Source organism: Lingula anatina, chromosome 7 (genome assembly GCF_051362555.1).
Source record: "Lingula anatina isolate TDL-2025a chromosome 7, LinAna3.0, whole genome shotgun sequence".
Taxonomy (NCBI): Eukaryota; Metazoa; Brachiopoda; class Lingulata; order Lingulida; family Lingulidae; genus Lingula; species Lingula anatina.
In genome coordinates, this window is record NC_141773.1 from 2835160 (window position 1) to 2860688 (window position 25529).

At 38.8% G+C, this 25529-nt stretch overlaps 2 protein-coding genes across 4 annotated transcripts in view; both read left to right on the forward strand.

Moving 5' to 3' along the window:
- The first annotated feature begins 1640 nt into the window (after positions 1-1640).
- On the forward strand, positions 1641-6285 carry LOC106165776 (protein CDV3 homolog). Its single transcript, XM_013544136.2, has 5 exons — positions 1641-1952; positions 3213-3295; positions 4102-4232; positions 4843-5080; positions 5373-6285. Exons 1-5 carry the CDS (start codon positions 1770-1772, stop codon positions 5491-5493), a joined length of 756 nt encoding a protein of 251 aa, XP_013399590.2. The 5' UTR covers positions 1641-1769; the 3' UTR covers positions 5494-6285.
- A 3923-nt stretch (positions 6286-10208) lies between these two features.
- LOC106165746 (uncharacterized) overlaps positions 10209-25529 on the forward strand; it is a 30199-nt gene continuing 14878 nt past the window's right edge. Inside the window, exon 1 of one of the 3 annotated variants that reach the window (XM_087017736.1) lies at positions 10209-10568. The gene's annotated coding sequence lies outside the window, so the exon portion shown is untranslated. The other 2 variants (XM_013544078.2, XM_013544077.2) reach the window with 2 other exon arrangements.

Below are 25529 nucleotides of genomic sequence, written 5' to 3' on the forward strand. Positions count from 1 at the left end.
AAAACACGATTTTGAACCTTATTTTCACTTATCAGTCTGCAAAATAGGAAAATAACTGATGAATAATGATTTAGAAAAAATATTCCATATTAAATGTCAAGTCTGTATTTACATTGTACACTTATCTCTTGCGTTAAACTGTGCCATAAACACGGTTATCTATATATATAGGCCTACAATAAACAGTGCTGGTCCTTATTGCAGTAAAAAATGCCACAAGTACGCATTGTAGGCCTACTTCTTTGCTTGTAAATATATTAAGATACTAGAAAAGCACTCAGAGAGCGCAGACCTCCGCCAAGGCAGCAAAGTCTCCATCCAATGCCATTTCACCCCTAAATTTTCATTCTATAATGATTTAGCTTTTTTTATTTATGATTATTGATTATTGATCTTGATCACCACCAAAAACTGATCGTCTGTTCCTGGCCCACTTCTGACAGTTCTTGAAAATTACATCAAAATCGGTCTTTAACTTAGTTTTTTGATTTTTGATTATTGATTGATTATTGATCCAGATCACCACCAAAAACTAATCACTTCTAAGTTAGCCCATTTCTGACCTACCCTGAAAATTCCATCGAAATTCATCCATAACTTTTTAATTTATTTTGATGACAAACAAACAGGGGTGAAAACAACCTCCTTAGCGGAGGTAAAGATGAGGTTGGAGGTGAATTAGGACACACGTTTAGATAAGACTTAGAAGGGGTGGGGTTACAATATGATAATAATAATAATGTATTATATTTTGCAAGCAATATATTGCCCGTGTTTTCGTAAAGATGAGGATCGATTTGTCGGCTCGCAGTAGTGTCATAAGTGAATGAAAGAAAAATATGCGAGTAAAACAAAATAATACATACATGAGTAAATAGTTAAATATACAAATATAAATATAAATATAGGGAAATATCTAAGAAAGAAAGAAAGAAAGAAAGGAAGAAAGAAAAGGAAAGAGAAAGGAAGATTCACTCACCGAATTTTACGTATCCCTTTAACGTGAGTGCTGTCGGGTTTGATTTTCCATATTTTTCAATGTAATTAGCAGATTCGCTGACATTAACAACTTTGATGGCTTTTTTTGCAATTTGACAAAAACATCTAGTAATCCTCATGATTAAAATGACTATAATTTGTGAGACTTATGCGTTTAAAAAAGGTGCGACATGCAGACTGACATAGATGAAACTGATTGAGTCTATGTAAAAAAGTAGAATATAACAATCACTATGGTTTAAAACAATTTCATAATTAGCCTCTTTCGAAGATTTCTTTGGTCACTTTCCACCCGTCTGCAACAGCCTTTTTTCTGATGTAGTCTGTGTTAAATAAGTTATTCATGCATCACGGAAATCTCTCTCTCCAAAAATATCGGTTATTGTTATCTGCCTGTCCTTTGTTGTATTGATTCTGGAAATGTAGATCAATATGCATGACGTCACAGTTATTATTGATAGCGCCATCTGTGCTGTCACGCCAAATTAAAGATACAACTTTCATTTCTATTCCCAACAGCCACAATATTCATCTCCAGTTTCTGTTTTCTCTTTCATCTCATGTTCAAACTATTTTATGATGAGAGATAAAAAAAAATCCTATTGGACTATCTTGTTAATGAGCAGCGCCATCTAGCTTCGAAGAAGCGCTTGCGCAACAGTCATTTCCGGGCATGCTCAATGTGGATCCATAAAGACATAATTTTAGACTAAAGTGTAAGAAATAAGGCACTGGGAATTAACTTTGTCTGGTTGAACGAAACAGGCAGAATGACTGAGGCAAGCCTTGACGATTTCTTTGCCAAAAAAGATAAGACAAAGAAGAAATCGAAGTCAAAATTGACACCGGATGAATTGCTCGATCGACAACAAGAGGAAACGTCGTTGAAAAAGCTAAAAAAGAAGAAAAAGAAGCAAGAATCAGCAGAAGGAGGCGACAAGAACGAAAATAAGGTTGGTTTATCCGTTTTAATTTCAACGTCTAAAAACAACAAAGGTCATTGCATTAATGTATATTTTGCCAGATGTTTGTCTGATTTTGGAGTGGGAGCTTTTTTTATCCTCGGCATATGGTAGACTGAGCGCTGAAACTATCTCTATGGCTCATGGATCTATTGCGTTTTATCATATATCTAATCGGCTCATTATCAGTTTTAGAATTTTTACCTGAACCCTTCACCAAATACAGTGTTGATAAAAGAGCGAGAAATTGTTAAATTTGTAACTATAGAACCTTATCAGGCTCTAAAAAGTACCTACTTACATAACCATTGTGCTAAAGATAGAATATTGCAGAGAGGGGTTGATTCTTCTATAAGTAGCTAGAGGTAGAATGCCGGTAGATTGGACAGCTTATCTCAGTGACTGAATGTATTGTTTTTCTTATTATTTTTCGATCTTTACAATATTGAAAACCTTAAAGACCAAATGCTGATAAAGTGGGCGTGGTCTGCTTATCAGCCTTTGATTTATTCAGGGCTAAGATAGATATGGTCATTATTGTGGTAACTATTTGTGACTTTGTAATAGATAATAAGGAGTATGTTATCAGTCTGGAACATTAACACGGGACCCCTTGACAACTGCCTGTCAAACTGAAACTGGGCTTGTAATATAATTGACTAAAATGTAAGAAATAAAGGATCTTATCAGTCAGTTAGATAAAAAAAGTTACCAATGTTAAAGCTCAATACCTTCAACAGTTGTGAAGATGTAAAATTGATATTTAAGGAAAGTGTTGTTTTTTATAAATGCTGAAAATGTCATCACACTTTCTTTAGTTTTGGCACAACAAAAAATAAAAATATTAAGTAAAAAAGTACTTTTTGGAAGCCTTTGTGATATCTTACGGATGACTGTGTGTGTTTTGATAATTGTATTTTATTTGATGAAAATATTTGAACTGTTTTATTTTAACACTTAAATTTTCAAGGTTGACCAAAAGTAATATATCAAAAATATGTGCAATATTTCAATACAAAAGCTTGTCAACTGTTGAAGTTAGTGATTGAAATAAGCAACATTTTTCAAGCCACTCAATAAATGCACAGTCATTGGTAACTGTCACTGCTTTCAGCCAGTATATTCTTATACCTTTAGGCCTAGTGAATGAGTCAGCAGGCCTACAAGAAAATTGAGACGGACTGTTTAACATTTTAAACAAGTGCATTAGAAAGGGGTGCGGAAGACTTCAATTTTTTATTTACTTTCCAGGAAGATGAAGAATGGATAGATTATGTAAATGAAGAAGAAAAGGATTTATCAGGACTCAGGATAAAAGAATTACAAATAACAAGGTAAATGTATGTAATGTCCCAGAGTTTGCTCATGTGCACTAAAGCAAACAAAAGCTCAGTTGTGTAGCAATGTTACTTTCAATATTGTCAATGAAATTATCTTCCTTGTTATCCAGTAAAATCAATACCAATACACACGAAATGCATTCATTGGGAACCTGTGTGGTTAAATTCGTGTCCATCAAATAGAACTTGCCTCTCATAGTGAATCTGCAATGTCAGTTTGTTCTGAATCTGGTATTTTACAACATACGTAAGTATCAGAATTTGATTTTATCTGCATTCCTTATACTGGTCTGTTGTTATCTTTATGGATTGAGATGAAGACATAATATTCCTTAAAGTGCACATAATCTTTTTACGTGGATCATTCCAACCCAAGCAGGAACTCTTGCTGTATGCAATCAGATAAACATATTAGCACACTGCCACCTGGTGTAGAGTAGAATGCAGAAAAACTGGTGGATAGATAAGTATGTCGGGAACGAGATGATGCATGTTAATCTTATTGCATTCAGCAAGAGACCCCAGAGTGTTTGATTGATCTACCTAGAACTATGGCTCCATTGGGAATGAACCCCTAGGCCCCATTCATAATAGGGTCCAACTAGTCCAAGGGTCAAATATCATGGCGGCCCACTACAAAGCTTGCCGTCTTATCCGCTAATAGACACTGAATAGATATCCCATGGGGAAGTATTCAAGTGGGTCAGCCACATTTGACCCTCAGACTACTTTGTTCCCTATTCTGAATGGGCCCTTAGTTAAAAGCATTCAAAACTGTTGTTGTTGTCTCTTGTTTCTAGAGAAGAAGAGGAAGCAGGTAAACAGGAGGAGGAGGAACAGGAGGAGGACGAGGATGGAGAACCCAGTGAGAGACGAGAAGGAAGTGCTGGACCCTGGAACAGAACACAACCCGACAGCAGTGGAGGGCCAGGTAATGAGGATATGCAGTAGAGCGGCCCCATGAGTGTATAATATAACAGGGCAAATGGCTTGATAAGTTTGTAATGGGAGGGGGGGCTTGAAAGATATGGACAGTTTGGGGGGGGGGGGGTAATATTTCAGGCCAGGTAATTAGTAGGCAGACATGGGGAAACTGCCCCCCCCTCTCCCCTTGACCAGTCAAGACTGCTTGAAAAGCCAGAGGACCAACTAGATTTTTTGATAATGCACATGCGTGGCAATTGCTCTATTGTTAAAACTTATCATAAAACCTGTCATTTCTGCTATTTGAAGCACTGCAGTTTTTTGTCATATTGGAAGAAATTACTGATCAGTTAGAAGATTGTACATGGCTTAACTGGTGACAGCAGTGTGAGCTAGTTAGCTGGTTAGTTTAGGGCTGTTTTGTTCAGGCCTACCCGCAATATTCCCACAATGCAGTTTGATACCCCTGCCAATGCAAAACCTCAAAGTGAAGAATACAGAATATTTTTGGTTAGGTGAACCAAATTAGACTGCTGTACTGTGAACTTGACCACATGACACCTCTTCTAACACCTGTAACACCTCTTCTAAAATAAGATACACTTGTATTCTTACAGCTCAGCCAGTGACTCCAGAACCCGTTCCAGAGCCAGAACCAGAGCCTGAAGAGAAGTCCCCCTCAGAGCCTGCCAAACCAATGAAATATGTTCCGCCTAGCCTGCGGGGATCAGCTGCCGCCGGTCCAGTCATCACACCAGTCTCTCTAGCAGCACAGAGGAGAAAAAAGAAAGAAGCACCAAATTTAAGAAGTGAAGAAGATTTTCCTACACTTGGTGGTGAAGCACCTCCGGCCAGGTAATGGAGGGTGGATTTTCAACAAGGAGGACTTTTTTTCTGAATGAGTGTTATTTTTTTATCTGGAATAACTGAAAGTGTATGATATAGATGTCTCTAATCAGCCCAAGTGAGATAAAATGTGTATACAGCCTACATTGATTATCGTAAGATTTTTTTAATTTGATTAATCTGTTTGTTTAAACTTGGGGCCCAGCAAACATTAGTCTGTGGTGGCCCTAATTTAAAACAAGTTATTTAATGTTGTTCTATTTTATCTCATTATTAATCTCACTATTCTATAAAAATGCAGGGAGGCCCCAGCACGAGACTTTACCAAGGTGAAAATGGGCGGTAAACAGACAGAAGACTCCTCCAGTAAAGGACCCCAGCTGGAATTGGGCAACAGATACAATGCTCTACAAAGTTCCTAGTAACTTCTTACACCAAGGAACAAGACTTGAACTGAGACGAGGGTGGGAGGAGATGTAAAGAGGGGATGAAACAACACCAGTCAGGGAGGTGCATGTGATTTACACAAATGCGAGGCACGAGTGGATGTCACATGGGCCTAGCTGACGAGTGGTGTACATGACTTATACCACAACACATAAGGATGCCGAGAAGAAAAGACCCAAACATGGAGAAATTTTGTTCTCTACCAGAGATCCTTGAATTCAAGTAGCAGAATGATATGAAATTTGCTGGGATAGTTACAAGGTGCAGCTGGTAGAGGGCTTTGGATCTTGTCTAGTGTGTGGTGTGTAGATATGGAAGGTTAGCCATATCCAGGTCTTTTGTTCTCGACACTCAACAAACTCCGCCAAAGGGCTCATTCCCAGTGAAACTATCATTCTGCATAGATAAATCCCACTCTGTAGGGACTCCTGCTGAATGCAGTAAGATAAATGCCTCCTGCCCTTAATTACAATACAGAAAAGCAGGTGATTATACAAGTATGTTGAAATGAGAGGATGTGTGTTAATCTGGTTGCATTCAGCGAGAGTCCCCATGGAGTTGGATGTATCTAGGTAAAACTATAGTTTCTTTGGGAGTGAGCCCTACGAGGAGTAGAAGGAGAAGAAGGTAAAGGGGATTTAATAGAAAATACAGGCCCTGCTAATCTGAAATAAGGGAGATATGCAATTTTTTCTAAAACATTAAGGCTTCGTTCACATGGAATGTCTATTTTCTAAAAATCTATTTTCTATTCGCGGTATGTCTTATGATCACGGTCTGTGCCCTGAATATCCCGCCACGTAATTACTGGCAGCATGAGCCAGTTACTTATAGTAACTTATAGTAACTGGCTCGCGCTGCCAGTAATTACGCCGCAGGATATTCGGGGCACAGACCGTGATCATAAGACATACCGCGAATAGAAAATAGAATTTAGAAAATAGACATTGCATGTGATTGAAGCCTAACTATATCTCCGTTGTTCATTAAGAAGTTCATAAAAACCTACACACGGCCATCTTATATTTGACTGTATAATGATGAGACTTTCAATCAACACATCTGGATGTGATAAAAGAAACTGAGATTATGTGAACATTTCAATGGATTTATCACAGTATTTTCCATTTGATGAATTAATATAACAGTAATTTTGCACCCGGGTTATTTTCAAAGGGTATTAAAGCTTACCTATACCTGATGGTAAGGTGATGTTAAATTGTATACATATTATGTGAAACAGGGAACCAAATAATCTGCATGAGTGAAAAATGTTTGCAAAAATTGTGTTAAGACTAGTGAATAAGTCCATGCAATCAAGGGGAGTTTATTTATATGGCAAAATTATAAGAATAATAAAAAGAAGTGGTCAAAATTAGGCAGGTGTTTGAGTTGTGTAGAATTGATGTGGTTTTCATATATGTATTTATTTGTCATTAAATCGACATTCATGTTGAGACACAAGCTATTATTGAATCTCCCTAGCCCTGCCGTGGAACTAAAAGAAAAAATTAAAACTAATTGTAAATATGTAATGTTCAGCATGCAACAATTTTGAAAGGTTAAATGACATGGGGTTGAAACTAGGTTTGTCTGATCACCATCTACTTCAACTGATCACTTACTACCCGTCACTAAATTGCAAGTTTCTATTAAGTTGAGAAAGCAACATGATATATGCATGCAACTGTAGGAATATAATCAATCGTATTCCATTTTTACATAAATATTTCATATTCTGCCTGCATAAGCTAAATCCACGTCAGATTCTGCCACTGCATTCCTCTAAACTACTGCATGACTTTGTCCCAAACATCAGATTTTCACACATTCAAGGGAGTAGCCCAGCAAAAACTGTATATTTGTGTAAGTCAAGGCCCTGTTGCAAATGAAGTGTAGTGGGTGTGCTTGGTCAGCTCACCTATTGCAATACTGACCACATTCTGACTATTTTGTCCTTATAGTTGCATTCGTGGATAAGGCAATGCAAACGATCCCCAAATAATTGACCAGTGTCAACTCATTGTCTTTTCACAATAACCAGTTGTACTATAGACTGAACAATAACAGTGACCCTATGGCCTCTGCAGAAAAGCCCTGCCCAGAAGGACACCGATCGGCGGTTGCATTGACCTCCCGAGACCGTTACGGTGAAGGTAGCCGGTGTAACAAAACTTAAGGTCCGTGTAACAGAAAGTCCGCTCATTTAGTTATAATGGTTAGGGTTAGCCTGACCTAAGTGGGTCAAAATCTAGGGCAAGGCTTACCTGTGCCTACATATGAATGATAAGCGGACTCTCTATCATGGGGAACTCTCTGTCACGTTACACCGATCGCCTTTTTTTTTTTTTTTTTTTTTTTTCCGGTCTCCGCACACGGCGAGTAGAAACTGTTACAGCCAGCCTAGCGTCCACGGTGAAGGATGCCTTGGTGCCGTTTGCCACTGATCGCCTATCGTCTCTCCCTGCGTCTACTCTAGTTTCCCTCTTATAAATGAGTCTCAGAATCGTATTATGAAAAACGACACTGTTTTCTGGTTCCCAAAACCATTTTTCGTCAATAGCTTTCTAGGCTCTCCTCATATGAAAAAGACGACACTAGTAACTGGTTGTCAAAATCGCTTTTGAAAAACGACACTAGATTCTGGTTTCCAGGATTGTTTTGGAAAACGGCAATACTTTTTGATTGCCAGAATAGATCTCAGCAGTCTCACCGACCAGACGACTCATTCTGTCTGTCGCAAAACGCCACAGCAGATTTTACTGCTCCCTTCCAGGGAGATTTTTTCAGTAAATTTTCATAGACATTTCTCTGACAATTCATGTGTACATTTCTGCACTTTGTGGATTTTTGCACAGATTTTTGTCCACCGAAAATTTGTTCTCAAAATTGAAGAAAAGAGGTCACTTGGATCCATCATGTGTCCAATCTAGAAATTCGAAACCTCTAAACCACCTCAAGCCTGTGGGGAGAAGAGTCCATTTCTGCGGCTTGCCTAATTACAAGCTCTCTCTCTCTCTCTCTCTCTCTCTCTCTCTCTCTTTAATTTGTTATGTTATTATTTTTTGTCAAATTACACATTAGCGAAATTCAATCATCTGCCCTGCAAACACTTCACGTTCAGACCACGTGGCTAGCACTTTGCAACGTGCTAGCCACGCGATCTGAACGTGACATGTTTGCTGGGTGAGAATGAATTCCCTCGTCAAATCGCCCTGTTTTTGGTGCCGAAAAGCAATTTAACACTCATTTGCGTGTAATTTTCACGGAGGCCACACCCCCCTCAGCTACCCCACCGGACTTCCTACGCATGTCTCAGCGCTCATTTCTGCCACAAAAATGCACTCATTGTAATTTCACGACCCTTTCTGCTCACCTTTGTTTCAGAGACATTAAATATTTATTGATAACGATATTAATACCATCATCACGCACATATATAGATTCTTAAGCAAACAGTGGGGGTGGCCTTTTTCGTGCAGTCAATCAAGATGATAAATTTAGATTCTGTCAGATTAGATATACCACTGCCGTGCGTACAAAATGAAAGTTGTGGGAGTAGACGACCCAAACACAGGGATATGCTTTTGCGGCAAAGCATATACATTTGCACGCATATAGGCGGTTTATTTGAGATTCGTGTATACTGTATGGCAATTGGTCGTGAAATATCACAGCAAGTTTGAGAAATTTCGTTAAAATTGCCCCATGCCAACACGTCCTGAATTTTGACAGACAAACAAAGCGACTGAGATATACTGATGATAGAAGTTAGTTTCCAATCGTCTCTCAAACCCAGGTTGCGAAAGATGCGACCATACATGGCCCATATGCGCTAATGATTCTTTCCAGCCAGGGGTATGAATTCAGCAAAAACTGTATATAATAGGCCTAATAAAATAATAATAATAATTATTATTATTATTTATAATTAATGTATTATTATTATCTCCCAAAGCAGTAAAGAACTATAGAAAATGTATTGCGCGAAAATGCTTTATATTCCATGAACCTTGTCTTAATTTTCTTTTCACAATTCGTGCCTCTCTCAAACACGCGCGCGCGCACTTGCACACACGCACGCACACGCACGCGCACACACTCACACTCACATTTAGATTACAGTGGTTGATCCAATCACCAGAAATCTTCATTATTGTTTTGATTGTGTTTTACTTTATAGTCGCCCCAACACATTTAGGCCTACTACACAGATACTTTGCCCTTAAAACCTTAAAGCGAAATCAACAACTACAGGTAGGACATAAATGTTTTTGCAGCACACTAAGCATTATTTATATTGTTACAGATAATAGGTAAAAGCCAGCATAGACATCGTGGGATGTGCATGAGATTTTATTGTTACATATAATAGCTAAAAGCCAGCATAGACATCGCTGTGCTTTGCTTGAAATTTTGCAAAATCAGATGCACGTGCATTTTATAATCAGTCTTTGCATTGAGCCATATACCTGATCCTCTAAATACCCCCGAGGCCTATTTGCCCAGAAATTACTTGGTAGTTGACATGAGAGAGAGAGAGAGAGAGAGAGATAGAGAGAGAAGAGGCGACTTCGATAAGGCACTTTGACACATGCCCAGATCAATACCTGGGCGCAGTGAAATCATGCGTGGTGACGTAACACGCATGCGCAAACCCAATATACTCAGCTGTGGCAAACATAAATGATCAATACGCACGATAGATTATGCTTCAGACGCACTTAATAGTTTCTATTTAGATCACACCAGCAACACTGCTGCTTGCTGATGCACTAACGCTAGCCAGAGTATACATACATACATTTCCAACATGGAGAATTAAAGTAACGCGTTTTCACCTACGTGATGTGAGGTGAGGTGTCACAATTTCTAGGAAAACCGGGAAATGATTAAGACGAGCGCCTAGGAAGTTCAGAGACCTGACGAGATTACTTCGTGAGGAGTGCTTTGGCAACGTGATCCGAGTGATCCAGGTGAAGCCAGCGTTAGTTTACACATGGGGACGCTGTTCAAGCTCCAGGAATAAGAGCTGTATTTCCCGAGAAAGGTGAGCAATTAGAAATACCCCAATGTCACCCTTCTACATGTGCGTTTTACCACAGGGTTGAATGAAATATTAAAACGTTAACATCGCAGTGTACATGTTATTCCCAATAGCTTTTCAGTATTTGCTTTTAATTCTATGGTCTTGTTGCTTTCTTGCGTACCGGGTACTGTCAGACCCAGACGTATTTTCATGAAAAAAAGGACACACCTTTGCAAACTTCGATTACACAATTAATAGATTATTCATTGTAGAGGGACAACGATGACGTCTCATATAACATTTGATACAGTTAAAATCCAATAGCCAAATTTTGTAGTGTTTATATTTACGCATGTCCGCATGGTGCTATGGATCGTTAAAATCCTGTGATCAATGATTTTTGCCTGGCACGCACTGCACGTGCTACATAAACGTGAACTTGGCAGATCCACATTTTCATGTATTATGACCTATGAGGGATGAGAGTCTCTGTTTTTAAAATTTGAGTTCATTTATGGCACCTACAGATAAGGGTCCTGGAAAAGGGGGGCGGGGTCTTGTCCTCCACCTCAACCCCGCCCCTCACCCCAACCCCAACCCTTCCATCTGACTATAAAATACGCGTCCCCTCCTTCAAATAAATGTTGCATACACTTCTAAATGCTCTAAATTACGCTAATTTTTCAAAATTTTCCCTCTAACTACAAGAGGTCCCTTTTCTCCAGCGCCATATCATACATGTATTAGGAATGATGAGTAGCTGGATGTCGGCAATTATTAGAGAACGCAATTTTTTCTATATAGCACGGATAATACGAAAAATTGGAAAATAATATTATATCACTGTCTTCTCTGAAGTAAACACACACAGAGAGAGAGAGAGAGAGAGAGAGAGAGGGAGGGAGGGAGAGAGAGAGGGACTTGTACATATATACTTCTTCATAACAACTAGCAGATCAAATTTAACTTAAGGACAAATATAGAAGAACACTTATATTTATGAGAATAGATTCTACACCTATCCTGGAAGGCTTCTAGAAGAGATTTTTATTTCGAAAACGCTGGGGGCTGTTTATTCATCCCCCTTATCGCATGCTACGAGATTAATCAATGATGCTTGAAGACAGCATGCACGTTGAAACATTATCGAGCATTGCTTGGAAAATCCGCTGTATCAGATATTGAGATATTGAGCTTAGTTACAGCATACACGGTAGGCACTGTACGTATCAAAAGGCTGAGACAATCTACGGTATGAAGCAAGATTCGACAATGTTTACTACCCCAAAGTATACCCTTGGATGGAATGAGGATGTTACAGGGGAACGGGGGGGGGGGTTGCGGAGCTGGTGAAATCTTGTGAAATCACGCACACCAATGCGTAACCCAAACACACACCCACAACGCCCGCACTCACGGTAACATATACCCAGACAAACTTCCACCTCGGCAGGTATAACATATGTTCCAGTATTATGTTCCAAAACTGTGTAGAAAATGGCTCAGGGCGCCAAGGTGCTTCTTTGTCCGTCTGCCAGAGTAATCCCAGAAATGTAGCAATATTGCACACCAATAGTAAAACACGACTGCAATCCATACTGGTAGATTTTTTTACCGCAGAGGTTTAATATAGCAGTTAGGGAGTGCTAAATCAAGGACGCTTCTTCGCGAATAATGTATAACCCGCATAAAATTGTTCTGCCAAACTGGAATCTAACAACGCTCTGTATTAATTTAACTGCTGCGTGTATCGTATGAAATATGAAAACATTTTATAAAGCTGGTCATGGTTCAAATGAAGCTTTATAGAAATCAATGCTTTCTTAATGACCAGTTGGCCTTAATTGTATCTCTTAGGCAAATGTATCTTACCCGTTTTCCCATATTAAAGAGAAATTGCAGGATTCATACACATTTGGGATTTTTTTATGAATAGTTTCCAGTTTTATGTTACTTACACTAATTATCATCATTATTATTATCCTATCATCATCATAATCATTATCTGAGGGCCAGTATTGTAGCTTATGATATTTAAAACGACGAACCCAATTTATGTAATACAGAGATTTTCCTGATGAAGACATCTAGCTCACTCGCATGTGTCTCAGGGTGCTACAAACGCCTCATATATTTGCCGTGGGTTATTTTGCTCTTTATCTAAGCATACTGTGTTATAAATGTTTCCTACTGCCCGAAATATCTTGCTGGTTCTAAACTATCCGAGAAACACAGGGTTTCGAATCAGGCGCTACTTTTTTGGTGAGAATGTTTTCGTTGATAGGCATGCTGCGATACTCAGGACGAAAATACGTGTTCTCATTTTTGTATACGATAAATGCAGAATATATCTAATCTGTTTGATAAAATCAGGCTTCTAAATCCAGGTCATATTTTCTGGGTATCGGCTGTTAGTATACAAGGTCAGCTCTGAGCCCGTGCCTGTATGCGTTACGATATATTATGTTTTGTTATGTTACTGTATCACCTGGAACGCTACTCATCTTCGTAACTAGGCACGCTGTGCCGAGTACCGAAGTATTGGTGGCTTATTTAAATACGCCTGGTTAACCGAAGGCTACATTTAGAGGGTGGATGTGTGTCAAGTTTTGGTTATAGTCCTTGACGAGAGTCTTTTTTTTTTCACACTGACTACCAGTGACATGAACTTTTCAGTTGTTACCAGTCTACCATTCCAGACTGTTATTTTGATAATTTCTGACTAGTCTCTAAATTACAGACACGAGGAAATTGCCTTTTTATTTCCATTAGTTCAAATTTAACAGTGCCGAACACTAAATTGTTTTGGTCATCGCTGAATCATAGTAGTATTTTTATTGCGATTCAGATTCTAGGGTTCTGCAATAGAATTAATTTGCTATCTCCTCTTCAGCTTGTTTATAGCTCGTTTTTCAGTGGTGCCGTTGAGTCAGAGATTGCAAAGTGTCGGTTAGAACGTCAGCGTGTGTTATTTCAACTTTCTGCTATCTCATTGGCAACTCAAGTAGCGTTAGTGGGTTCGTTCAAACCCCTTTTAAATTGAAAACAGTGTGACTCTGCAACTGACGTCATCAACCCCTGAACATTTTGCTTGAAATAGGATTAAGAACATTCAAATCTCCCTTTAGATCTGTTCATCTCAGGTAGTGCACACTTCTAGCACGACCAAGTTAGAACTGCAATCTTCACACTCGCTGGAATAAAGACAACAAAATGTAGGCCTACATAATACACCCTGAAGGTTTCGGGAAGTTTTTTTTTCACTTCTGCTTTCGAAGTAGTTGACATGTGGCATAAAGACTGTGGATAAAATTCGGTGAGCTTTGCGTAACCAATACATTTTTTTCTGTCTGCTTGTTGCAGCATTTTTTACCATTTTGTTTCATTTTGCTTAACACGTTCTGCATTGTCTCGTTTATTCTTTCGATTTTGATTGCTATTCCGTAAACCGTTACAAAGCTGTGACTTCCAGATCTTTCTAATCTTTCTCATCTATTCTATTACCTTCCAAAGAAACGATTACCCAACGTCTTTTATATGTACCAATGAGTATATTTAAGTGACTTTGTAACAAGTCATTTCTCTCCCGTGTATACATGTGGCTTATTATGTCTGTAATTCGCTCCAAATCGATCAAATTGCTCAGTGCAGACGAGCGTGATAATTATGTAATGGGGAAATGAGCTCGTGACCCCTCGGTGTCGTACTATACTCAAGGTTAATTTTAACCTCTGTGGATTATTTCATTTTTTATATATTTTGTGAAGGTACTATCAGATACAAACCTCGTGTAAAAAAAAGACCCTCATAGTACGTGCGGCCTTACTAATATAACCGGAACAACGACGACAAAAGGCGCATGCTCAGTGAAGTAAACAATGTAACTGTTATTACTCGTATGATTGAGTAATATGCACGTGATATTATATTAGGTTGACCAATCGAAAACTAAATAAATCAATTATTAACAACATGATTCAGTTATTTGTTGATATTGCTAAAGTGATCGAGGCTCGTCGAGATGTTTGGTATTGGGATTATTTTGTTATAATTATTTCCCCACTCATTACCCTTTAACCTGTATCTTTCCTAGCATCTCGAACACTGTAATTTCATCTATGACAGGAAATTTGTACCACGTAATTCTCTCAGTTATTCGCATTATATTACTGTATCTCCAAAGACATTATCAAAACAACCCTCGGTCTAGTTTGCTCGATCCGTCCTACTGTAAAAAAAAGCGCTATGACTTTCAGTTGTGACATTGCTTGGCCTACATGCGACATTCATGTGGACTTAAAGGCAGTTTTTATACAAGTTTTACCCACAAGTTTCATTCCTCATCCTCGTGCTCGGGAATGATCAGAATGTGAAGACCGCGTGCTACCCAGCTGTGTGGATTTATCAATAATCAATCAAACAAAAAATGTGTTGACAATTGGGTAAAATTTCGTCGTTGATTCAACCATAAGTTTATACGGATAAGTCAATCGTTTGTCGTCATCATTCTTGAGATTTCATATTCAATGTGCTTTTTATTCCTGTTTTTTTTTTTTTTCTTGATTTTTAACATCAAAACTTCTCTGTTGTATATCTCAAACATCTACATGTATCATCAGATCGTATATCCGAAGTTATAGGACGGAAGATTCTGTTGTAGACAGCTCTCTCTCTCTCTCTCTCTCTCTCTCTCTCTCTCTCAACTTTATATTCATGCATAAAGACAATGTAATTGGACATTATTTGTAATTTCTGATGAGTCGGGGGTAATTTATCAGGAAAGATAATTTAGTTATGGAACGGATTTAAGTTTAGGTTGCAATTATCAATCTGCAAGATCCGGGAGACAAAATCCCGTGATTAATCGGCCGTAAAGTTAATTTACTGTTCATTATTACTTCCTTATCTCTTGGGGGAATTTTTGTATTATTTCATATTTGCTATCACATGTATCACGAGAGCGAGTTAGTGTAAAACAATCCTTTTATGTGAGGAATTAATGCATCTGAAACCCAAGGGAGTTCATTTACAGTTGTTTCTGTTGGCCTCGGAGTAGATAACACTCTTGTATTTCTATAGACGCTTTTCTAGGAAATAGTATCAAATTTGAAACATGAAATCTTTACGCACTGCAACTCTGCAATCTACTTGGGGGGGGGGGGGGTGTCTTTATCGGTGAAATATGGTACTTCTGGAATCTATCGGCCTATTTCCATTTACCCAACAACATAATGCTCTTCGTGACGGCCAATAACGACTTGCTGTGTTCTGTTTCAAATTGCGAAGTGAAGTGTTCTGCGGCACGCGCTCTCGACTTGTTACCATGGCAACGCGATGTTATCCATACTAATTAGTCCCCGTGGTCAATTATCCGCTTTATAATGACCACTGGCCGGAGTCATACGTAATATTTTTCCTTGAACAACCAATGTCGTTCCGTCGTCATGGAAACCGGTAATAACACTTCGTCAGTTAATGTGTCTCTAGGCCAGTTTCTTAATTGAATGGTCGATTTGAAATCTTTCACTGTAAATGGTTCAATTGTGCCTGGATTTTGTTTTCTTCTATGGTCCAAGTGGGAACGTGTTGTGTTTTCTCTGTGTAAAGGTCTTTGGATGTAAACAATACGGATTGGGCAGCTTAATCGTGTCTTATTTGTAATAAAAAATACTACTGAATTCCAGCATATCTACTCGGCATATATGCATGAAAAATATCCTCATGATGTATTGTGGGAGGTTTGCGCTCTGTGACCCCCCCCCCCCCCCCCAACACAGAGAGAGAGAGGGACTCAATCGCTATTTGCCATGGTCTACAGCATACAGTAATGCACACACAGAATTAACTTTTATGTTGGTGGCCGAGGTCATTTTTCTCCCCGAAAACGAAAACATGGTATATCAGCCAGGCTGAATACCTGAGGTAACGCACCTGCATGCACCTGTAATCCTCTGAGGAGACCAAAGTAATTATCCCTGCTGTGGAGAGCGTACTACCATAGAGCACAGTGACTGCGGGAGATCACTACCTGTAGGTCAGCGAGTGGCCAACTGCAGTGGTCATTATCATAGATCATTACTCCCTACCTATACTCTCTCTCTCATAAACACACACACACACACACACACACACACACACAGACTATCTCTCTCTCTCTCTCTCTCTCTCTCTCTCTCTCTCTCTCTCTCTCTCTCTTGCATTTGTTTGAGTGATACAGTTTTACGTTTCTTTGGCCAGCTGTTTATGTTTAAGTTTGATATATTCCGTGGAATGCGGGGTTATGATTTTATCATTATTTCATACGGAATCTGAATGCAAGCTTGATGAGAACTTACTGCAGGTCTATCGCTTAAAGCTAAATACAAAATGTTTCAATTATATAGTTTCTTCAAAACAGCACCTAAACTAAGAGTTATTTGCAGTCCAGTATACTGATATCTCTTCTTCAGGTAAAACCTTTTGCCCGAAAATTGTATTTGCAGTAGGTAAATGATAGCTTTAGGTGGCTAAACCACGCTAATGTGCTCATCTTGTACTTTTACTTTTATCTGTAAAAAGCGTTCAGAAATAGCTCGAGATATCCAGTTAAGTAACTGACCATAAATGTTAGTTCTCAGAACTTGATTATAAAGGTGTTAAATATTCTATCAAATGAGATGAATACGTTTACCTCGACATCTAGTTAAATTTGGATAGAAAGACTGGATAATGTTTAGGATGAATTTGTACCTCATCAAAGTGTTCATAATATAATTTCTAACACGTGGAGTCAAATGGTATTATTAAGAGAAATTTCTTTTAAAGCAATAGTTGAATAGTTGTATATAAATGAAGGTTGGGACATACGTGAATAGCCATCGCGTTTCCAAGAAATGTTTTTCACATGTTTTTGAACATAGGAAAAACAACACTGTATATGAATATAGCGCTGGGAACGTGAAACATCAACACCTAGCACCTCCACACAAAGAAGAAACAGTGTAACTATGCACAGCGCCACGCCTTTAAAAAATCCATATTAATTTTCTCACTATTAATCCAAGCTTAACTCCAGGAAACGCGACGCTGATCCATTTTAACCCCGTGAACCATGCCTTCAACTCAACAAATCGCATTTACTTTCCTACGTCGATGACCTTTTAGAAACGCTCTCAGGTAGGGACGCAATTTACCGGGAGGAGCAGCAGGCGCTATATTAAGTACCTTGATGAGTTTTCAGACTTGTATCGCCCTGCGTATCATCGTGATTAACGCGATTCTTCCACAGAGTTGCTAGCACTGTCGACGCCACTGATGTTTCCTGGGTTTTCATACAAAAAAGTGTGTGTGTGTGTGTGTGTGTGTGTGTGTCTGGGGGTTATATTATGAAAAAAAGACTCCTCTCAGTCGGTCGGTATGTCAGTACGTGCATGCTTTTTCGGGACGCTAAAGGAAAACGTAACCCCCTGCTTCTCCTGCATTCTCCCCTGGTCCTGTTTGCAATGAAATCGTACAGAAAAATGTCATTAAAAGCGTTTGCAACAAGCGAATAACACTTGAAAAAAAAAGATTAATCACGCTCCTCTTAGTTTACCCGAGGATTGGTCTTCCCAAAATTAACAAACTCTTCACTGAAAAATATTTTGGTGAAGAAACCCGTCGAGTGACTTTGATATAGACACTCTCTGATATATTGAAAGTAGAGGCAAGGAACGCTACAGCCAGTGCTGTGCGGGGGTTTCAGTGAAGGGTATGTTATATATAAGGCATCTTAATGAGTCAGATTGAAAAACGAGAGCTATGTCTTTTAACCCAAGATAACCTGCAAGTTGTGCAATATGTGAGGGAAAATAGACTTCCTGATTTTAGAAGGGAGAATTCCTGGATAAATTGGCAGCTCATATGAGGAGCAGTTTTGCCCAGCGCATGTTTTTAAGGCACAGGTAAACGCCGTGACGACAGATTAAGCATTCACTAGCCTATATGAGGCATTTAGGCATTGCTCCAAAAGATCAGTCAGTGATTCTTACCATGATTCAAAACGTTACAAGTCTTGGAGATATAAAACGATGGGTCGTTTATTAACTTTGCTCGTGGCTGTCCATGGTACAGTAGAGTCTGCCATCATTCTTTTCTCAGTTTTTATTCAGTTCTCTCTCTCTCTCTCCTCTCTCTCTCTGCTTATGCTTTGTATTTAACTTCGAACAGCGTTTATCTTACATGTTTGCTTAATTTCAGGTAATTAACTCTCTTCCTAATGTACATGTCGGGTGATTGTTCCACCTGCCTTGTGAACGACCTTTCAGTGGTGTCACTCTACCTATGACGTAGATACGTGGCGTTATAAAAACGATAATAGTGTCTTCACAATCAAATTCTATTACTGTCGGCCTTTTTCAAGGACAGTGATGAGGGAAAAATCAACGCATAATGCAAACAATTAGCAAATTCCCGTTTTATGTCTTTGATGATGTTGATTTAGTCGCTCCCGAAATAGAATCTTCGTAATTCAATTTGAAACAGAAGAACGCGTGCCAATATCGAGCTCCATTTATATCGGGGAAACTTGTGTTACAGTTTTATAGTGGCTTCAAATAACTAGGAAAATACAAGTTATTAATAGCACCGCTTCTCTAGGCTAAAGAATTGATCTGACACAGGAAACTATACTCTTTATGTTATGAGCAAATTCTATGACGTCATCAATCATGGAATCTCCAGATACCGAAGCCATTAAGGGTCGATACGGCAGGTGAAAAGAGACATTGGATCTCGAATCCAATCGCGTCTCTGTCACACAATATGTCTGTATAATGTCTGGCCCTCTTCCGGTGACAATAAAAACTAGCTGTTTGCGTCCTCCTAGTATTGATCTCACGACTAAGTTCCTCCCCCACCTGCCGCGCGATCGATGAGATCGAAGGGTTGTTGAAAATCAATAAACTTTGTTTTTACTGTTATGTCATTTTGATCCATGTGCTTTATATCTTATACCGTGTTCGATCATTTTTGTGTAACACATTTTTCATTGAACGGTATGCTTAATTTGGCTATATAGTCGGAACCGATACATTAAAAGAGGTCCTAACATGGCATTACGCTATACAAGAGGTTTTTACTCCCTCTCACAAGCTATCCACAAGTTATTTTATTTAACCTGGGCGTCTCGAGTGCAGTAGCTCCCTTTAGGTGGCTCTCTCAGACTGTAACGAAACTGAGAGACCGTGTAACAGAAAGTTCGCCCTTCATTTAGTTATAATGGTTAGGGTTAGCCTGACCTAAGTGGGTACAAATCGAGAGCGTGGCTCACCTCTACAAATGAATGGGAAGCGGACTTTCTTTCGGGTTACTCTCTGTCACGTTACACAGGTACAGAGTGCACTATATTGCAATTAGCCTAAAGTATATCGCACGAAGTGCAAGAAGGCCTTTGATATCATATTCTGTATTCTAATAATATTTAATTAACATAAGTATTTCTGCGTTTCCTTCTGATTTCACTGCATGTTGATGGATTATCCCCCCTTCTCTCTCTCTCTCTGATGACTGAGTTCGCCTTGAACTACGTCCAGAGCTATTTTCTGACCGTCTTCCAAATTTTCTTTGTTGATCCATCCTCTTTTTTGACCGTCTTCTGACAGAAAAAATTAGATACCCGTAAACTTGAAAATCTGACCGTCTTCCAGAAGACCCAGAAGACGGCCTCAATCCGCCCCTGGTCTGAGGACTGGTCGTGATTTCGAGTGGCACGCTCAGTTCTAGTACAACCATACTTTGGACCCGTGTCAAGATGGCGCCTCAAGGAAATTCTAGATACCAAAAATACACAGATGTTTCCAATATTCAACCCACTGTATGAAATCTATTTCCAAGATTTCTTTTTAAAGACTTCAGTTACGTTTTAGTTTAGCGATGAGGTGTCAGCGTTTTTCCCGAGGGTTTCCGTGATTAAATTACTTAAAAGATAATAGACATTATTCGGTGTTGTTTACATTTCTTGGAGTGGCAAATATTACTGCAGGAAATTAGTATCGTTTTGGACGGAGAAAAATACGTCCGATTCCCAGAAACTGACATTTGTCTGATTGCAATTAAGACCATCCCTCCGAGTGGGAAAGTCGTGTCGTTTACGTTCAGTCCACCTGCAGCTTTCTTGTTGCTTATACGGCAGCGTGGAGCATATGTAAACACGTTGTAATGTCCACCTGAGGTGCCGCATGTTGCAGATCTAATCAGGAAATTCAATGAGTTGATTCCCATTTTACACTGCGATGGGCCCGTATCTATTCTTTTGATTTGACATAATGTTGTTTTTTTAAAATATATTTCTATTTCAATGAAGAACTTCGATTTTGTCATTTGATAGGATAGGAACCCCCTGCATGCATACTGCCTCTTTATTTCACATCATTCTCTCGTCGACTGAATCTATATTTGACATTTGGAAACGAAATACACACAGACCAAATAAAAAATCACTAACAACATTGGCCCTTATATGGTAATAAAAAAGTGACTGACACATGGGCTATTTGACGCACTCAGTGACAATAGAATGTTATTCTCAAACTGTAGGAGGGGGAGGGTAGCTGGTGCGGGGGGGGGGGGGGTCCTACAAACGATACAACGCACAGGAAAATAACGGTCAAAAGTACCCAAGACAAACTCATCTCCATGTTAATTCTTCTGGAAAGCCAGCACCCTCACTGCACCAGGACGTTGTTTTGGTGTTTGCTTAGATTTCTTGGCTGGAGTGAAAGAAGTTAATGAAGAGTCGAACGCAAAAAAATGTTTCTAAATGTTGACTCATTTCAAACCACAAACTCCGGGAAATTGGCTCAAATTGCTTTCTTAAAAAACGCACTGATTTATGGTTAATGTAATTGTGGTTTATGCGTTGTTTTTCCTCTGACAGGGGTTTGTTTTAATGGAATCATCACGTTTCATTAAAAAGTATAAATAAGTGCTTCCCGAGTCTTGATTGTCAATATTGCTACATGTATTCATCCATTATGTCGTCCAATGACTGAGGTATAAAGAGTCTTCATGCACGTCACGTGCAGAGAACAGGGTGGAGCCGGGATGGGGGTTGGGTGAGGTGGGGGGTGGGGTTCAGACTCATGAAAGATACCCTCAATGCTGACATAAGGACGGTACCCCCCCCCCCCCACCTAAAAATTCAAAAGCGTCGGGGGGGGGGGGGATAGTCTATAATGCACTTGATATCAAAATCGCGTTCACTATACATTTACCTTCTCAAATATTTAGAGGCACATGCCTGGCAGCACTCGTAGTGTATGAACTCTGGTTTTTGGCAATGTTATCCACCGGCAATTTTCAACAGACATAGGCACGTGGGTAATCACCTTTCAATCATATTACTTCCAGGTGCAGAAATCTGCCAGGTACACCTTGACTGGATACAAATATCAAACACGGCGATGTTTAGATTTAGTGCCCTTTCCTTGGTTTTTATTTCTACCTGGAATTACTTGTTTTTTAATATGTTTGTGAAATGAAGGTGGCCTTCTCCGAGTAAACATCAATAGGCTACATACTATGTCAGTCTCGATAAAGGTTGCATACTATGTGGCATTTTTCTCTTGTTTTAAGTTCATCTTCTTAACTGAGGTGTAAGTTTTTCTTATAAAAGTTTACTAGTGAACTAACATAAAAGATCATAAGGGGAAGATCTATACTACAGTATATCTATACTTACAGGTGTAGCGTCCATTTCTCTTGTCATTTTCCTTGTGAAAAACCAGGCTTAAAAACATTTTTGTAAATTTCAGCTGATGCTAAGCATCAGCACATTAAGAGTAATTCAAAAGTGATCGCATTTATTAAGTCATCTGCAAAACAGAGGTAGTAGAAGTTAAATCATGTATGCTTGTCTAGACACAAACATCGCTTAATAATTAAGAGGATTTTTTATTTCGTTTCTCTTGTACTACCTCTTAATGGAACCCCATATGAGGATACACAGGTATTGGTAGCTGTTGTAAACCTGTAAACAGACAAATGATGTTTTATTGACTACACTTTGTGTCCATTTTTCTTGCTCAAAACGCCTTGCTGAAGCTTCTTTCTCTTCTTTGGAAGAATTGCCTGCTTATCTTGGCGGTTGACATAGGAATGTCGCGGACATTGTGAGTTTATGTACTATATTAAATTCAGATCAAAACAAAACACGATAAATGTGACTTCATATTTCAGTGTTTTTATATCTTATATATTACGCTACATATAATTTGGATAGACAGTTATTAATTAACTATAGGTAACGTAACGCGTAGACTGAAAATGCATTCTTATAATGGCTATTCATGGTAACGGCCTACTTTGCATGTAGTTCGGAAATTTGTATTATATTCAACACGTACACCAGCTCATTTCTCCAGCATAAAAATAACAACCGAGATTCAAAGGGCAACTTCATAACATTACAAACCTTGTTCACACCCAGTCTAACTTAAACCAGGAAAAGCTACTTGACGTCATCGGTTGCTTGACATGAGATGAAGAAGTGAATGCGCAGTGTGAGGGGCCTACAGTACATAAGTGTATTAATATGTTGTTAAGTGATGAAAATAGGTCTATTTCCACTGTAGGCTAAGTCAGTACTGGTGTAAACGTTCGTAAGATAAATATATGTAAGACCGCGGGCATGTTTAAGGTTAGCTATTTTGTGTATAGGTGTGCCTTATATGCGCATTTAAACCCAGGTATATGTTAATGGATATTTATGTTTCAAGACGGCGTAGAGAACTCAATTAACGTTATCGTTAAAACAGGCCTTCGATATTGCTTTTAACAGTTTTGACATGAGTCATTGGCTTTTGGTTTCGCCTAAGGGGGTTTAAAGAAGACGAAGAAGCTGAGTTTTTCATTTCTGTTTCATATCTACTTGGTCTTTTCACAAAGTTATCGAACCAGGAAAATATATTACTCGCTATAATGAAAAACAGATGTCGCTTGATTTGTATCAATATTTGTTATGTGTTTCGTGAAATTTAACATGTGGACTTAATAGGTTTGAGGGTTTTATGTCAGTGGATGTTTTGTGTCTATTTGCATAATAGAGAGAGAGAGAGAGATACGCAAAACGCGAGTCTCTGCAAAATGTTACTTTTTTGGTTTTGGGTAAGGAAACACAGATATAATTTGAAAGGCAATAATTAAAAATATAGGACGAATATGGATGAATATTTGAAAGAGGAAGAAATAATAAGAGTGATTAAGTGGAAAGAAAAAGAAAATGAATTCGAAATAAGAGATAATGAACAATAAAAATGTTGACAATAGCAAAGTGAGAAAGATATAGGGGAGCGGGTTGAAGAAAGTAAAAATAACTGTTTTCATCAAAGACTGCCGATGAGAAGTTTGAAAAGCAATCACGTAGTCACGAATTGGAAGACAGATTGACACAAAGATTATTAAAGAATTACTAAATGTCAAGAAAATTCCGAAGACGAGTTTTCACGTCTATACCTTGGCTGCTTATATTGGATCATACTATACGGCACGTATACAACGCAAGGTAAATGCGGTGAGGTATATAGACCAAAGTATTGCGAGGTCGATATCAAACGGCAAAGGTAGAGGTGAGGGAACACCTTTGCAGCAGCTCCTCTGGATTTCTTGAACCATGATGTAGGCTTCGCTGAGCTGGAAAAACTGTATAGACCCGGTACATAAACACAGATAGGTAGGATTTTAGGATAGGCATATTTTAGACGAATCATTTCGAAGACAGTTCCGAGGAAAGGGGGCGAAATCATGCTGCAGGTATTAAAAGCTAAGACTGGAGTTTCTCAAAGGAAAGGAAAACACGGGGATTAGGTGCATGCAACGTCCCTGTGTGGTATATGTCCGAGTGGAATTGTTGGGAAGTGAACTGATTACAACGTGCTACAGGTAATACCCACGTACTTGTAGAGATTGTCGATAACTTCTGGTTTTCTCTTTCTTTTTTGCTCTTTTCTGCTCTCTCTCTCTCTCTCTCTCTCTCTCTCACCTGTCCGTTAACGGCCAAAGTCGCTATAGATTTGTAGATCTGTAAAGTAGAAGTTTTAAATTTTTGATGCTCTCTCTCTCTCTCTCTCTCCTGTTCCGTGAACGGCCAAAATCGCTATAGACTTATATAGATCGGTAAAGTAGTAGTTTTACGTTAGGCAGTATTGACAATAAAAGGCGCCGTGATTTTTTGCACCGCATCGATTTCCTGTATAGATTTGAAAGTAATTAAGAAGGTGAAACAATCAGATATTGATTTGGCCTTATTTTGTTTACTGGTAGCAGCTTGTAGTTTTTCTCAAATAAATGCTACTGGATTATTGCTGTAGGTTGAGATTCTCATGAAGTGTTCACGGTCCCCTCACATATGTCAAAAGCGTTTCACCCGTGTTGTTTTTAATATCATTGGCACTACCTATACTATGCTGACTTGTTTTAAACAACGCTGCCCTTCAATTAGGTATAAATATATCAGTTTTACGATTGTGTGAAGAGACACCTCTAGAAGCATGACCAAGAATATTATTATACAGTATATTATGCACATCTAAAACTGGACTGGGCATTTGGGCATCAGCAGTGAATTTTGTACTCGCTTCCTTTGAAAATTAAGAAAAAGAATCTGACAAAAAGCAAAGCAGTTGCTCTCAACAGTTATAACTAAAAGCAGTATATTCAGGTGGTTAACTTTTGGCCTTAAATCGGCCAAGCGTGTTAATATCTGAGATTAGGGTGACCTTTTATTAGGAAGGGACCTTTCTCCCTACCTGACCTTCACCTTATAAACGGACCTCTGTAACAGGTAGACTAAGACCACATACCCCGTTAAATAATATATAAATAATCAGACAACAAAGTGAAATCAAATTTCAAATAACTGGACTTGTTAAGCCCACATATTTGTCACAATCGTGTTGATCTATACAATATTGACATAATTTTCCGCTTGCGGGAGTTTCAATTTCGGCCCCCATACAACCCGTATTC

Excerpts from the sequence above, each read along its gene's own strand:
- LOC106165776 (XM_013544136.2), top strand. The coding sequence starts at position 1,770 with ATGACTGAGGCAAGCCTTGACGATTTCTTTGCCAAAAAAGATAAGACA. Across the intron at positions 1,953-3,212 it reads GCGACAAGAACGAAAATAAG|GAAGATGAAGAATGGATAGA; the intron begins GTTGGTTTATCC and ends TTTACTTTCCAG. Across the intron at positions 4,233-4,842 it reads CGACAGCAGTGGAGGGCCAG|CTCAGCCAGTGACTCCAGAA; the intron begins GTAATGAGGATA and ends GTATTCTTACAG.